We start from the raw sequence: 16,164 nt of genomic DNA on the forward strand, positions 1-16,164 counted from the left end.
AAAAAAAAATATACAAAATTAAATAAGTCAATGCTTTCAATGTTTGGGGTCCTCATTACTGTACTGAGGCTCCATCAGAGGTAAGGCCAAGCTGTCCACCCCTATGGGAACCTCAAAGTCCACTCTGCGATTCTGCAGTTCTGAACCTCACCACTCTACTCACGACCCCTCAACACACTCCCCATGGCGCTGCTTCCCAGACTCAGTATCAACTCTCCAAGCTTCCCGAGTTTTGGGTTTGGGTGTAGGGAAGTGATTTCTTATTCCACTGGGGTTTATTTTAACTCCTTTGCAGTTAGGGTCCCCATTTACTATGCTGCTTCTTTGGAAAAAGGCCAACAAAGAATTTATTAAAATAAAGATCAAACAATCCTAAATAATCTTAACAGACCACAGGCCAATTGTTAACTGAGACCTCACAGAATTTCTCTCCTTGAAAAACTTTATAAACAATGAAAGGCAATCTTTCCAGGTATCCCATTGTTGGAAAGAGAAGACTGAAATCAGCTGACCATTGGAAGTTCTTTCTAGCCCCAACATAGCAAGTACAAAGAATGCAGGTTTCAGCAGTGTTCGAATTCCGGCTATTTCTCTTTCTGTAGTTTACTGGTGATGTCGCAAACCTACCTAGTACATAGTGAGAACTCAGTAAGTATTATTATTTATGCTGTGGGAACTAAACAAAGATTAAAGGATAACATCTTTATATTTTTCTAGTTGATAAAACAAAAAAGTAATTCTGAAAACCAATGTATTAATACTAAAAAAAAAAGTTGAAATCTATAAAAGATAAGGCATTTGGAAATAGCAAGTATATAAATCATAACATAGCAATACAAAGCACCAAAGACCCTATTGGAAATGATATACAACTGTTTAAACAGATACTCTGTTACTGACTCTGCAGCTGGGTGAAAGTGCTGTAAGAGATATTAAGAACTTGATAGGAGGTACTATTATCACAACACTCTCTACAGATGAAAAAATCAAGTACCAGAGTGTTAAGTATTAAGTGTTAGGAGGTGGTAGAGATGAGGTTTTGCTAAAACCCAAGTTTTTCCTACTTTACCATAGTACCTACCCCCGACATTTTCTTCAATTATGTTAAACATTCACTTAACATTCACTCGCCTAGTAAGACTATTAAACATAACTAATAGGTCTATATCTTTAAAAGAAGATATCTAATAGCTCTTTTGTGAGATCACCCCAAGAAAAAAGAGGTGTAGGGAAGCTTCCTGGAGACTTTGGTCCACTATAGCATTTGAAAATAGGACTGGAAGGTAATAATCCTTTTAGGACTTGGTTTGTGGCAGTTCACACTCACCAGTGCCTTTCTACTTTGAACCCTAAGGAAAACAAACTGAGAACTAAAAAATTCTAAAACCTGGAAATTATTCTTCAATCTTCTACTCGATTCCTGAAATCTTTACCCTTTTCAGTATTTATACGTTTTCTATTGGGGTTCACAGCTAGGTACCGATAAAGAGGTTTTAATCTTAAAACCTCGCTCCCTCCATCCAACCATCCACCCACCCACCTATTCCCCAATGGCTTCCATAAAAGATTCAAGTGGACATTTAATGTTAATTCATGCTACTACATCATTTTACTGGTCTTTCTCATAGTTACTGCGTCTCCTGTAAGAGAAACTGCTTTGAGACATACATCAACTTTTTTTTTTTTTAGGCTAGTATGATACTAGAAAAGAGAAGCAGGTGGTTAAGTAAAAGAAGCACTGCTAAGCATTCATAACCAAAATTCATTGATGAAAGTTCTTAAAAACTTTTTTTTAACGTTCAGAATACTTACATTTGTGGATGACATATTTTTAAATTTCCAAAGGCAGTAGAAACTCACAAAGCAGAAAGGGATAGAAATTATTCACATTTTATAAATAAGAACATGGAAAACAGCAAGGGTCAAATGACTTATGCATGGGACCCAATATTCAGCAACCACAAGCCAGGACTTCAAATTCCTTACTATGACTTTTGTAGTAAGATTATTAAGCTCAGCTGCTGCCTTCAATATTTGTTTCCATAGACATTACTAAGAAAACATTTTACTTTGGCATTTTTGTAATATGGCACCATTTATATCTGTCTTCACTCATAATAACCTTATTAAATAACCATCTTTAGGGCTGGCAGTATACACAATGAGGGTCAGGCTGGTTACTAGTGGCTAATGGCTGAGTCAAAATTTGAGTTATGTCATTTTTTTCTTGCATTTTCCCTGATTTAGAAGTTAAACCATACCCACATTTCTAACTTAGCCAAGCCCGTATCTTTTGGACCCAAATACAAAATCTCAAGAAGTGTAAAGGTTTCCATCACCAAAAGTACTCTTTTATCACTTTTGGATAATACATCAGCCAACCTAATGATTCCACAAGCTTGTAGCGTGTGATTTCTTTTTTTCCTGTTTAGACTTTTTCCAAAGAATGATCTAATTCATTTTAGGCTGTGACAGAATAAACCCTATGCTAAAAAGAAAACTACATTTTTTTTGCTTTTTGTGCTGAAATACCTGAAGGATAATAAAAATAGTGAATTCAACTGTAATTAAGCCTAAAGAAAGAAGGAAGGAACATTTTATTTAATGTATTTCAGAAAGTTCAAACATTTGGAAAGATCACAAAAGCAAGAATGTTACCCATACAAGAGAAATTTATTAAAAAAAAATCAGTATCTTGTGGTTTAGATACACAGGTATAAGAGAAATTCCAGAAGGTGAAGCACCTTTTCCAGAAGCTGTTCCGAGGATGGTCAATACTGATTTCGAAATTGGTTGCTTAGGTCTTGAAGCTCTGTTACTAAGGTGTCCATTGCTGCTGTTTCATTAGCTAACTCCCTGGAAATTTCTCCACTTACCACATCTGTAAAAAGTTGCTGCAACATAAAGAACAAGGCAGAACTATCAAAACAATGAAAATCTCTTTAAAATAATATAGATACAGAGTACAGAATTAAAATTCCCTTTGCTTAATAATACATTATAGTAGCAATAGTAGTATTTGTTCTATTCTCCATCCTGAAATATACAAGCTGCAACAATTAAAGGATGAATCAAACAACATGCCTGAACTTGTAAATTCAAATCAGCTCTGCTCTTCAAAATGGTTGCCTTGAATATTGATTATATTATTCATTTCAATGTCATAAGATGGCTTTTGGATAAAGAGACATCATTCATCCAAACAAAACAAATCTATTCTTTGTGTATACAAGCAAAACAAATGTATTTTATATTCAAGTTCATATAAATCATACTTTTATGCTAATTATTTGAAAATTAATATGGCTTAGGACTCAGAGGCCACAAAGATCATCAAACTTTGGTGACAGCAAAAAAGCCCAGCAAAATAAAAGTACCCCCCTTCGGTAAAAGGAATTGCCTTGGGAGGAATATTGCAACATACTCCAATAATGCCACCATGGAACATTCTGGAATGCCTCTCTAGGAGCTGCCTGCTGAGCCGGTACAGGCACCCAAGAAAATCAGCTTCAGGATTTTATGACTCTGTGTGTGTGTGTGTGTGTGTGTGTGTGTGTGTGTGTGTGTGCGCGCGCGTGTGTGTGTGCGCGCGCACATGTGTTTTAATCAGAAATGTAATTTGCTCAGCTTACCATAAATCTTTTTCATCACAACTGACTAGATGATTTGTTTACAAAAATCAAATTTACCATTACAATATAACTATTTACTATCACCATAGATGACAGCAATTGTTCTGACAGCTATTTTAAAAAGGGAATCCTGAAGATGTTCTGAGTGACGGCATCATCACTACAATGAGCTCAGAGTTTCTCACAGTGATTTATGGAGCAAAGAACATTCACTTGAATGCAGAACTTCAAAAATGCTTTGCAAAGCTTTGCCACATTACTGTGTAGTTACACCTTGTACAGCATTTCCCAACAGATTGACATACCAACCACTGCGATGTGATCAGTAGAGAAAACACCTTTGAGGAAAGTAACCTGGACTCACATAGCATATTTGTTTTTACTAAGAATTACAGTGCTTGCAAATCATCATAAATCTGCACCACTGGGACTTTCCTGGTGGCGCAGTGGTTAAGAATCCACCTGCCAATGAAGGGGACACAGGTTTGATCCCTGGTCTGGGAAGATCCCACATGCCACGGAGCAATTAAGCCCATGAGCCACAACTACTGAGCCTGTGCTCTCGGGTCCGCGAGCCACAACTACTGAAGCCCGCGTGCCTAGAGCCCGTGCTCTGCAATGAGAAGCCCGTGCACCGCAACGAAGAGTAGCCCCCGCTCGCCGCAACTAGAGAAAGCCCACACACGGCAACAAAGACCCAGTGCAGCCAAAAATAAATAAATTAATTAAAAAAAAAAACTGCATCACTTCCCTATAAAGTAAGGAGAAAGCAGAGAGAAACTGAGGCTTAGAAAGAATGAATAATTTGCTGAGGATCCCATGGAGTGTAAGTGGGAACTCTGTTTTGTCTTCAGGCTCTCCAGCGTTTTCACCAACTGCCCTCACGACCCCCTGCAGCCAATCTGTACAAGGACAGGGTGCTGAGGGCCGAGGAGTTACTGTGTCCTGGCCAAGCGTGGACTTGATGACTTTAGGTGAATGTCTAGGTTCTACCCAGGAGTTTAATTCCATGAAGTCCCAGGCAAGAAAAGACCAGAGATTCATGCAAACCAAGCCTGCTATCTAACACAGTTATCATCATTCATTTTCACTTTTTAAAGTGTTCTGAAAAAGTGTTCTTTTGGAAGGCAATTCTGTTTAGCAAACCCAATTTGTTTATTTATTTATTTATTTATTTATTTATGGCTGTGTTGGGTCTTCATTTCTGTGCGAGGGCTTTCTCTAGTTGCGGCGAGTGGGGGCCACTCTTCATCGCGGTGCGCGGGCCTCTCACTATCGCGGCCTCTCTTGTTGCGGAGCACAGGCTCCAGACGCGCAGGCTCAGCAATTGTGGCTCACGGGCCTAGTCGCTCCGCGGCATGTGGGATCTTCCCAGACCAGGGCTCGAACCCGTGTCCCCTGCATTGGCAGGCAGACTCTCAACCACTGCGCCACCAGGGAAGTCCCCAATTTGTTGAAAAAGTAGAAAAGGCATATGATTTACTACAAAATCAGAGACTCCCAAATATTATATGCAAAAAGGTGCTTTCAAAGGAGATGTCGGGAAGCAATTTTTCCCACTTTTGGATAATCCAGTTGCGATCTAATGAGAACAAAATCTAAATACAGATGATGTTCTGAGGTCTCATTTTCAATGTTTGGAATGCCACAATATGAATGGATGGGTAGTACAGACAAGACTATTTAAGTCATATAAGTACAGGTTTATGTAAAATTAATACATTATAAGAAAAAGCTGTGCACAGAATAGGGAAATCTGTAGAGTACATCCTGAAGAAATAAACAATCATGGGTAGGTTAGTGATCTCACCAAAACTAGGAAAATTAGCTCCCAATTTGGGAAGGAGAGTCACAGAAAAAGTCTGCTACCTTGACTTTCTTTGAGAGAGCTCTTGCAGTTTTCTGAGAGACTCATAATCTGAAGTTGTTTGAAGTTTCCTGTTGGGAGGAAATACAGTTTCCCCAGGTAGATTACAGAAACCTGGTTCCAGCATGCAGACTAATAAGGACAGAAAAGTGATTTAATAATCTAAAGAGGCAAAAACGATGCTCTGATCTGAAAAGATCAAGCAATTAATAAAAAGCATAGTCTGCAAAGGTTTTTACACGTGACCAGAAGTGACCTTCACATGCCATGGACTTGTTTTCAGAAGTGAAGTAAAATTAGTTTGCAACCCAGGATTAAATAGTGAAGGCAAGGAAAGATTAGAAAAAAAAGTGCTAAAGTGTGTTAGAAGTTATATTCCTTTAAATTTTGTTCCTGAGGTATACTCCAAACCTGGCTGCATGTTAGAATTACCTGGGAAATTTAACACAAATTTCCCAGGCTCTGTCCCAGACCCGATCTGTCACAGGTAGAGGTGTGGAGTCCAATCTTCAAAAAACCTCCCTCCATAATTCTCGGGTGTCCCCATCCTAGCACTGGTTCATAGGTTGGTATTTGTAAACTGATAGCGTATGTTTTAGTTGTCAAACCTGAGTCAACCTATCTACCTTAATATCTGTGTCAAATCCATATATCACCTACTTAATATTAGTCACTAAATCAATTTTTTATTTAAATAAAAGTATTTTAAAGGAAACAGAACACTACTGTAAATAGAAAATAAGCAATACTATTCATGAAACTGTAGGTTTGATATGCTAGTTATACTTTTTCTAACATGCACTGAAATAAATACATATTAAAATAAAATATTTACCCAAGTGCTACTAGTAGTATATATGCCACACTTTGGGAAAAAGTGATAATAAGTACTACAGCAGTGTTTTAATTTGACTTAAAGAAAGCATCCAGAGCTGGATTATAAATATTAATTTCAAAGACTCCTAAGTTACCCATGTGTAGGGTGGTTTAGCCACTGGGTCAATGATCTCCTCACCAGTACAACTAATCACCTGGGGGCTGATGTCTAAAATATAACATGGGCCTAAAATTACCCTTCATGTAAAAGAAGACTTAAGAGCAGCTGGCTGATACCAAAGATCTTTTATTTTCTATGATAATTCTAATTAATTCACATTTCACTCTCACCTTTGCTTTAGATAACAAGCCCCGTAAATTGAGTCGAACTGAAGAAAGCACGTGTACAGCCTCTTGGGGACTGGATTTGTTTTTACTGCATTTTATAGCCACTGGAAGATAAATATGGGGAAAACATCCATTAAAAATTGATAATGATAATTTGTAAGTACAAAAACCAATTAGTTAATTAGGATTTTATAGTAACAGACTATAGAAATATTTCTACGAGACAAGTTTTATTTTGGTGAAAGGAAAATAAGTTATATGCATAATTTTTCCTTTTATCCCTTAAGAAGGATAGCTTATTGCTAAAAGGAAAATTTTGAGGAAAATGAGGGATATTTGGTGAGTTACAGACTGTTGGGAATGGACCGTGAAAACACACACGCACGTGCACACACACAAGCACGGAGTAATGAAATTAGGCAGAGACAAGATCTAACTGAACACAAGGTGCCCACAGAGAACAAAAACATATGCAGCTCATCTTAATGTGGCTTCTCACAGTACTGAGTCCCTAATGGGGAACCACAATTGCTGATGACACCAGCCCAAAGAAGTGACATGCCAGATATTTACAGCTCAATTCTTACTGCATTTTTGTACTCAGAGTTGACATCACCATTCTGGAAGAAGTGACGCCAACAACCTAGGTGCCTGCATTTAGGGAACGTGACCACGACCAGGCTCTGGGATCACTGAGCCATGCTTGGTATCCATTAGCAAGAAGTGGGGGAGAGGACAGTCACTCATTCCCGATACCTCTACCTCCAGCATTCTGGGGAGCCCATTTACCTAAAACTTGAAATTATCAAGAGCGTGTAACCCTTCCTAGCACAGGACCTCCCTATTAATGCTTTTTAAGAACAAGTGGAGAGGGCTTCCGTGGTAGCACAGTGGTTAAGAATCCGCCTGCCAATGCAGGGGACACAGGTTCGAGCCCTGGTCCGGGAGGATACCACATGCTGCAGAGCAACTAAGCCCGTGCGCCACAACTACTGAGCCTGCGCTCTAGAGCCCGCGTGCCACAACTACTGAAGCCCACATGCCTAGAGCCCATGCTCTGCAGCAAGAGAAGCCACTGCAATGAGAAGCCTGCTCATCACAACGAAGAGTAGCCCCCGCTCAACACAACTAAAGTCCGCACGCAGCAACGAAGACCCAAAGCAGCCAAATTAATTAATTAATTAAAAAAAAAAAAGAACAAGAGCTTTGTAAAAATATAATGCCTCTATACCCTGAGCAAACCATAATTCATAAAGAGTCATGTACCACAATGTTCACTGCAGCTCTATTTACAATAGCCAGGACATGGAAACAACCTAAGTGTCCATCAACAGATGAATGAATAAAGAAGATGTGGCACATATATACAATGGAATATTACTCAGCGATAAAAAGAAACGAAATTGAGTTATTTGTAGTGAGGTGGATGGACCTAGAGTCTGTCATACAGAGTGAAGTCAGAAAGAGAAAAACAAATACCGTAGACTAACACATATATATGGAATCTAAAAAAGATGGTTCTGATGAACCTAGGAGCAGGACAGGAATAAAGATGCAGATGTAGAGAATGGACTTGAGGACACGGGGTGGGGAGGGGAAGATGGGACGAAGTGAGAGAGTAGCACTGACATATACACACTACCAAATATAAAGTAGATAGCTAGTGGGAAGCAGCTGCATAGCACAGGGAGATCAGCTCGGTGCTTTGTGACCACTTAGAGGGGTGGGATAGGGAGAATGGGAAGGAGACGCAAGAGGGAGGAGATACGGGGACATATGTATATGTATAACTGATTCACCTTGTTATACAGCAGATACTAACACACCATTGTAAAGCAATTATACTCCAATAAAGATGTTAAAAAATTTTTTTTAAGTACACACACACACACATATATATATATATATGAATGTGTATATATTAAAAAAAAAAGAAGGTAAATGCCTAATGAGCAGAGGGGCAAAACAAAATGTTGCTGAATTAAGAAAGAAAAAAAAATAAAACATACACAAAATGAGAAATTCTAAAAGAATGAAACTAACTTGGAATAAATAATATTTAATGTCTTGCTAAAAATATATATATATGTAATGCCTCGTATTTCTCCACTGATTTGTTCTTGTTTTTGTTCCTCTAAATTATGCTCACTACAAACAGATCAATAATCAGATCCTATTTTAAAACTACACTAAACAGTGCAACAACGGAAGTTTACTTAGTACCCTGTATCTCAGAACAGGGATGGAAAACAGATTTCTTTCTGTATGCAAACTCTCACCAATTGGTGGAGGTTGCTTGTGCCTGGCAAAATAGTTTGGCCATTCATTAACACCTTCCATGGCTGGTGAGAACTATGCTTGACATTCCTATTCCAAAATAATAATCAGACTTTGAAAGGGTGCATGGTAATCAACAACGTTACACTCATTTTCAACGGGTACAGTTAACATGGAGATGGTGAGGATTATGATGTCTGTGTCCCATAATAGAGGAAGGTTGTAACTGCTATTACTGAGGTACTTGGGCTATTTAGTACCTAGTAACATATCAAAAACAGCTGTGATTCTGTTTTCAATCCTTCATTGTCATTTTGAGAAAAACAAAAAGCAAAAAGACAAACACGAGCTCCATTAGTCCCCTTCCTCAATCCCATTTCCAAAAGGCGTTAGAGATGGGGAGACAGAGAGAGAGAGAGAGAGAGAGAGAGAAAGAGACAGAGACAGAGAGAGAGACAGAGAGACAGGGAGAGAGAGAGAAATAACCTGCTGTTTCAAATCATCAGGAAATCCAAGACAGCTGTGCTTCCTCCAGGCAGACTGTAGTTAAAATGCGTAACTATTATTTTAGAAGTTCCTGGATGGCAGAGAAGGAACGAACTTTTGTCCACCCTTTCCCAGAAGACAGAACAGCAGAGACTGTAAATGAACACCCTCCAGACAGAACAATGGGTACACGAAGACAAGGCTATTATGGAAGGGTCTCCAACGCTCCGTGGAGACCACAATGTCTTACACCGAGCTTTCTGAAGCACATGGCTACTCTTAAAAATAGCAACCCAGAAGGGAATAAATCATGTGGAGATTTTTTTAAATGTTATATTTCCTTTTCCAGAATTGGGTGAGGTGGAGAACAGTGATGGGGAGAAAGATAAAAAAGAACAGAAATAACAGAGAAACTCAGCTCATTCTTCCATGGAGCACTGGTATACAAAAGCAACATAGAAAAGGTTAAGATTTATCTCCATAAATCTAAAATATCACGAGAAAAGAAAGCTGAGCATCCACTCAAGTATGCTTAAAATGTTGTAGGAGCACGAACACATAATTCACTAAGTCAAAGGGAAACTTAAAAGAACAGACACTTGTTTTTCTCTAAGTATTGCCTGGATGAAAAAACAAAAAAAGGTACCAAAAATAGTTCGCAATCAACTTTAAGATGCAAAATGAAGATTTTACCTAGAGTACTTCTTTAACCTGCATATTTATATTTGACAGGTTTAACATTATCACTTAGTGATTACAGAAAATATCTTGGCTTTGACTGTTATAGAGCCTGCTGTTCACCGAAATGTTTAGGGTTGGCAAGCTGAAGTAGCTCAGATAAATTCTTCAGAGAAAATTGCACCCTGTTATAACTGCTTAGCATGGGTTTCCTCAAATACAGTACCATATCCACAAAGGCCAAAGGGATAATGAATGAGCTCCATCTGAGCCCACCCACCAGGAGGCCAGCACAAGCTACATAAATTCTAGCCACCCTAGACCATCCTTCCACTGGTCTATCGGCAATTATCTCAACGTTTTGGATATTTATATCCTTTTGTCAACGATAAGTAGAATTATTAACTACTAAGCCCATTTCTAAATTGTTTGAATGTTCTATGACTTCTTTCAAGGCAAAGTTAAACTTTATTCTTGTTCATTTTTTTCTTTTTAGTTTTGAGTCCCTTATCATACAGCTCAGATCCTCTACCACAGAAGGAACAGGGTTGGGGTGAGGAGGTAAGGGATTAACATTTAAACCATGTGTAAGATACTGGTAAGTGTTTAAATATGTTTTTACTTATTTTTCGTTAACAACCATAGGTAGATATTATCCCCATTTTCCCCATGAGGGAACTAAGAGCCAGAGAAGCTAAGTAATGGTGACCCCAAGTCACCTAGTTAGTATGTGGTAGAGCTGGTCCTGGAACTTGGGCCTCCCTGAGTCCAAAGTTCTGCCCTTTTTATTGTCCCTTGTTGGCTACCTATTTGCTGCAACTATTAGTTGCAGAAGTTAGAGGAGGACTTTAGGATAGGTTCACAGTCCTTGTGATTCAGTTCTTGACAGTGTGGCTTCATTATTTTATTTGAATTGCATTCCCAGGGCATCACATGCCTATATTCAAACATAAATATAAAAGTGCATTATTACCTTTAACTAGTATATTTTTCATTAATGCAAATAATTAAAGGCGGCCTTTATCTGGAATAGCTTTCCCCAACTGGCCTACAATTTTATATGTAAGGTTTTCCCTCCCCTCAAATATCACCCACTAAATTTCCCAAAGTTATGGATTATATTTTTAATTTCCTTTGTATATGCCATAGCTCTCACGTATATTGCTATGCACTCCAGAAATCTATGTATTTTTATGAATAAATATTTTCATTTATAAAAGAAGAACATGAGTCAGGAAAAGTTAATATTTTCTTACTACTACATCATCAATGCAGGAGAAGGTTACTTCTGTGTGAAGTGAAGATTAAATACAGTTGTAAAAGTATTTCCTATCTCTAAAGTTTCTATCATCTGTCACTTATTCAAACACTATTTAAGCCTCTAGCCTATTTCTTCTTACTGCTCCAGGGTGCCTACTACATAATAGTTGGTCTGTAAATATTTGCTGAATTAACTACAACAATTTTAATATAACGAAATAACCTGAAATTATTTGTAACGGAAATTTGCTTTTGACTAATACTTTTTCTTATCAGTAAAAATACATTAAAATATGCCATGGATATCAAACATTACATCAAATACCATGTGCGAGTCCTAAGGCTCTCTGAACCACTTCCTTAAATGACGTAATATCTTTCTCCCAACAACTGGACTGTGTGTCACACTTGTATGCCTTAGAGAGATACTGGAACGCCTGAGGAAAGAAAAAGAACAACTTTCAGAATAACAAGTAGAATTCACATTTCAAACTCAGCTTCCTGGAAGTCATATAGAACTAATTCCAACTGAAAAACCAGCCTCTGTTGTTATGTAGCACAGTTTCTATGATTCTCATCGAAGAAGGGGTATAGATGCACATCCAACAGCAATGAGCAATTAAAAGAAATCAACTGGATGTGTCTGGATAGAGACACTTCCCTCCAAACAGAAAAATAAAAATGCTTGCTTTGGAAATCTATAAGAAGTATACACATTTCCCTAGCATTTGTAGCCATCAGCTTAAGAGACCAGTTTAGAGAATGAGGTGTGAACTTGGTGAAAACTACTGAATTACTGGTAGGTGTGTAAACTCACAGATACTTAAAACACTCTCTTTCACAACCCCACCCTTGTGGATTCTTGAGGGAGAAGTCACAGATCAGAGAATTCAGAGTACCCTTAATTCTGCACATAAAGAGAGGACATAATTCAAGACAAAATGGAAGGACGGAAAGCAGGAGTGTGTGCATGCCTGCGTGTGAGTATGTGTTCTCTGGGCTGACAGGGCTTTGGTGGAAGCCAGCTGGGTGGACTGAGGGAGGAGAGAACGGCTAAGAATCCCACAGATTAGCTGTACTGTGGCGAATTCCAAACTTACACAAGAAGTACATTTGATTTGTTGTGGATGTTTTGAAAAGAGCACAAAATATTTAGTATTCCAACCTTGGCAACTCTGGAGGTGCATCTACATTCTAAGATAAGAAGCTAAAGGCATAACTTGACTCTAACTGGTGTTCTACTGCACTTGTGAGAAAGGGGCAGGGTAACCTTTGTAAAATATTTTATGTTTAGACTTTAAAAGCTCCTCTCTGATATTCTTATCTAGCCCCTTTTTCTTTCTCCTTTTCATAGTCTCCATCTCGGATTTAAACACTCCTTTGTCCTTGTACCGTCTACCTTAGTCTTCAGCAAGGAGCCTGCAGAAAGGGGTGTGGAGTAAATAACAAGAACCAGCTGTTCGCTGCAGCTCTGGAGGGAGAGCAGGTTAAGACAGACCCTTTTGCAGGAAACAGAGAACAATTATTTAAGAAAAATTCATGGAAAGAAAAAAGATGAATACTTACAAATCTTAACCTGTCCACAATTCAGGGTGCTTACGTTAAGGACTCTGAATCACACCTGAAAACTTGGGCACATTAATCTTGTCTTTCAAATTATCACAGTCTTCCTCCAACCATCAAAAAAGCAGATCCACTACACATATGTTCAAACAGAAGGCAAGAGCCCCGGAAAACTGAGGCAGGACTCACCTTTTCATTTTCATCAGGCTTGTCACTCTGCCCATTTCCACACACTTGGGCATACAGCCTCCAGATTTCTCCGTCATTCGTCACTCTTGAAGTTACTCTGCCAAACAGCTCCTGCAGCTTTCCTCTGAGGCCAGATGCAACATTTCCACTACGATCAGCCGTCCCATCCATCACTGCCCTGACCAGAATTGTAAGGACCTTAAAAGATACACAGGAGAAACTGGGAAGCTAGAAACAACCAAACAATAACTAAAAACAAAGAGCTACCCTCACCATCAACGATGATGACAGTGAAAAACCTTGTCAGGCCTGTAAGAATATCACCCGTCACTTCTGAAAAATAAAATACAAGACGAGCCATCCCGAACCACTGTCTGGAATCGCAGGCCGACTACCTCTCCTGGTGTCGCTTATCAGTCTCCTTGGAGGGCTCTGGTTCCACAGGGCCCTATGCTCTGTGCACCTCTCTTCACACTCTGAGGGCTCTCTCTGAATGATCTGCTCCACACCTGTAGCTGCAAATACACTATGACCAAGTCTACCCGATACTGTCAGCGCAGCTCCAGCCCGACTCCTCTCTGGAGCCCCAGGATTGTGCACCTCCGTATCGACCAGCCATGTCCCATCAACATCTCATGCTCCATCGATCCCAGAGGGAAACCTAGATCCCACATCCCTCTTCCTCCTGCAGTCTCAGAGCCAGTGACCTGAGCGCCAACCTAGAGTCTCTTCTCTCCCGGCTGAGCCACGTGTAACCAACTTGATTCAACATTCCTAATGAGTCCTAAATCCAGCTTCTCCTCCTTTAGGTTGGACCTCACTATTCCCACCTGGACTGCAGTGATAACACTCTAATTCTGCTAAAAGAGGTCCTGGCCCTTCCTAATTGTTGCATAATAAACTGCTAGTGCATTTGCCTTAGGTATGCAGGGTACCCACAAAGTAGCTCTTGACCCGCCAACTACCCCAGGTCCGCTCACCATTTGCAATTTCGTGGCCATCTCATGTTCATTAGTCAGATGCCTTGAATGCTGATAGATGAATTAAGGTGACCCCACCGTGGGTTACACTGTTACGACAAGCTACATCTGTCACATCTGTATTAGGCTGTGTATCTCAAGGCTTCCTGGAAGCACAGAAAGTGCATCCTCCATCATCCACTCTTGTGACAGGAGACCAGCAGAGACACATGGATCCACGTAAAGAAGCAGCTCGAGGAGAGTGCCCTCAGACCCTGCTGCTGCTCAGTGCAGCCCCTGGACTGACAGCATTGGCATCACCAGGGAGCTTGCTGTAAATGCGGAATCCTGGATGCAGAAGCTGCTCCATCTCAGCTGAGATTCTGCATTTCTAACGAGCTCCCAGGTGATGCTGATGTCGATGGTCCACAGATCACACTTTGAGTGGCAAGGTTCCAAGAGACAGGGTGCCACGTCTTTATTCTTCCTCTGAACTTCAGGGAGAGGACCACATTTCATCACCTTGTGTCCTCAGTATCTAACACCATGCCTGGCACACAGCTCTGATGCAATAAATACTTGTACCTGAAAGAAAGACTGAATGAACACACCTCTTTCAGAAAGCTTTGCTAAGAGAAATGCAACCAGTGTGACACCTTGCTCTATCTCCCCATAGAGCACTCTGATCCAGGCATGAGATGCATCCAAGGAATCAAGGCTCCTCTGGCCCATGAACACTGTTAGGAATGTGAGCTCAGACTTATGGTCCTAATTATATACAGGGATAAAAGTGGACAGGAGAACACTCAATTGTGCTTTTTTCTTTTTTGATGGACAAGGTAAATTATCTCTGCCTATAAATTCACATTACAATCCAACATGTACAGTTTTAAATCTGAAAGTAATGAAATAGATATTACAATTCCACTCATGGTTTTAAATATGAAAGTCACAATGCAGGAGAAATGGTATGAATGTGCACTACCTGTTTCGAGTAATCATTCTGTAAACGTTTCAAGGATTAACATACTTCGAAAGAGATGGTCTATTGAAATAGTTACTAACATGGACAAATGAAGCATACTAAATTAGTAAAATTCTTTGTTTTTTCTGGGATATCACAGTTGGCCCAACATCTTATCCCCTCATTTTAGCCACAATGGGTAGCCAAGGGGGAAGAGAAATCTTTTGGCCTTCTTGCCAATAAAAATGGAGAGCTGCAGTACTGGTGTTTCAGAGGGGGAAAGTTGGTGAAGCAGGGTGTGTGTGTGTATTTGCGGGTGCACAGAGGGAACTGCAAAAGGGTAAGGAGGTAGATAGAGTGCCTCTGTGTTGGGGTTAGGGGGCAGATACCAAACACCTCTACCCAATTCATATGCAGATACCATAAGTAGAGAGACCCTGAATATAAGGGGAGGCAATAACAAATTTGTTTTTTACTCTTTATTTGATGTAAAATGGTTAAATAGCTGGATCTGGGCCTTAGAAGAGACTTCTGTATGGAGGAATACATAATAGAAGTCATTCATGGCCATGGCAGATATTGCCTAGAGAGACTGTGCTGGGTAAGAATCAGACCAAGGATAGAGTCTTAAGGAACACAACATTTAAAAGGAGGGTAGATGAACAGAGGTCTATGAACAAAGGAAAGGTGGCAGAAAGCGATGTCATGGAAACCAGGGAAGGAGAAAGTAACAAGGAGAGGACGTCTACAGAAGATCAGGACTGGAAGATTCTGCTGGATTTGGCAGGTACATGGGATAGTGACTATCCAGAGCTAAAGCCAGAACAAGGAGGGCAGGAGAGATCATGATTTTAGACAAGAGGCTCACAAAGAGAATCACATGAAAACCAAGACAAGTATTAGCATCATAAAAAACAAAAAGCAAAAAATACCCCCCAATCATAGTATCCTGTAATACCTATTTTGAATATAATTTGCATAGGCATATAATATTAATAGAAAATATTCATGTAACCAAAATTTTTAATATAAATATATTGGGAAAATAAGAAAGGGAAGTAGTGGAAATGCTAATATAATAAAGTCCTTATTTACTATAATAGGAAGTCAACTGATAATACCTAA

General features: G+C 39.5%; 1 protein-coding gene across 5 annotated transcripts in view; it reads right to left on the minus strand.

Moving 5' to 3' along the window:
- Window positions 1-2,654: 2,654 nt before the first annotated feature.
- Window positions 2,655-16,164, minus strand: part of TTC27 (tetratricopeptide repeat domain 27) — a 190,670-nt gene continuing 177,160 nt past the window's right edge. For 3 of the 5 annotated variants that reach the window (XM_082426979.1, XM_082426977.1, XM_082426976.1), the window contains 4 exons: window positions 13,117-13,314; window positions 11,690-11,801; window positions 6,667-6,767; window positions 2,655-2,894 (listed from right to left, as the gene is read on the minus strand). In XM_082426979.1, coding sequence (XP_082283105.1) covers window positions 2,772-2,894; window positions 6,667-6,767; window positions 11,690-11,801; window positions 13,117-13,314 — 534 coding nt within the window. In that variant the 3' untranslated portion in view covers window positions 2,655-2,771. Of the gene's footprint in view, window positions 2,895-6,666; window positions 6,768-11,680; window positions 11,802-13,116; window positions 13,315-16,164 lie in introns of all 5 variants that reach the window. The other 2 variants (XR_014254108.1, XM_082426978.1) reach the window with 2 other exon arrangements.

This window comes from Balaenoptera physalus (genome assembly GCF_965194825.1).
Source record: "Balaenoptera physalus genome assembly, chromosome: 15".
Taxonomy (NCBI): Eukaryota; Metazoa; Chordata; class Mammalia; order Artiodactyla; family Balaenopteridae; genus Balaenoptera; species Balaenoptera physalus.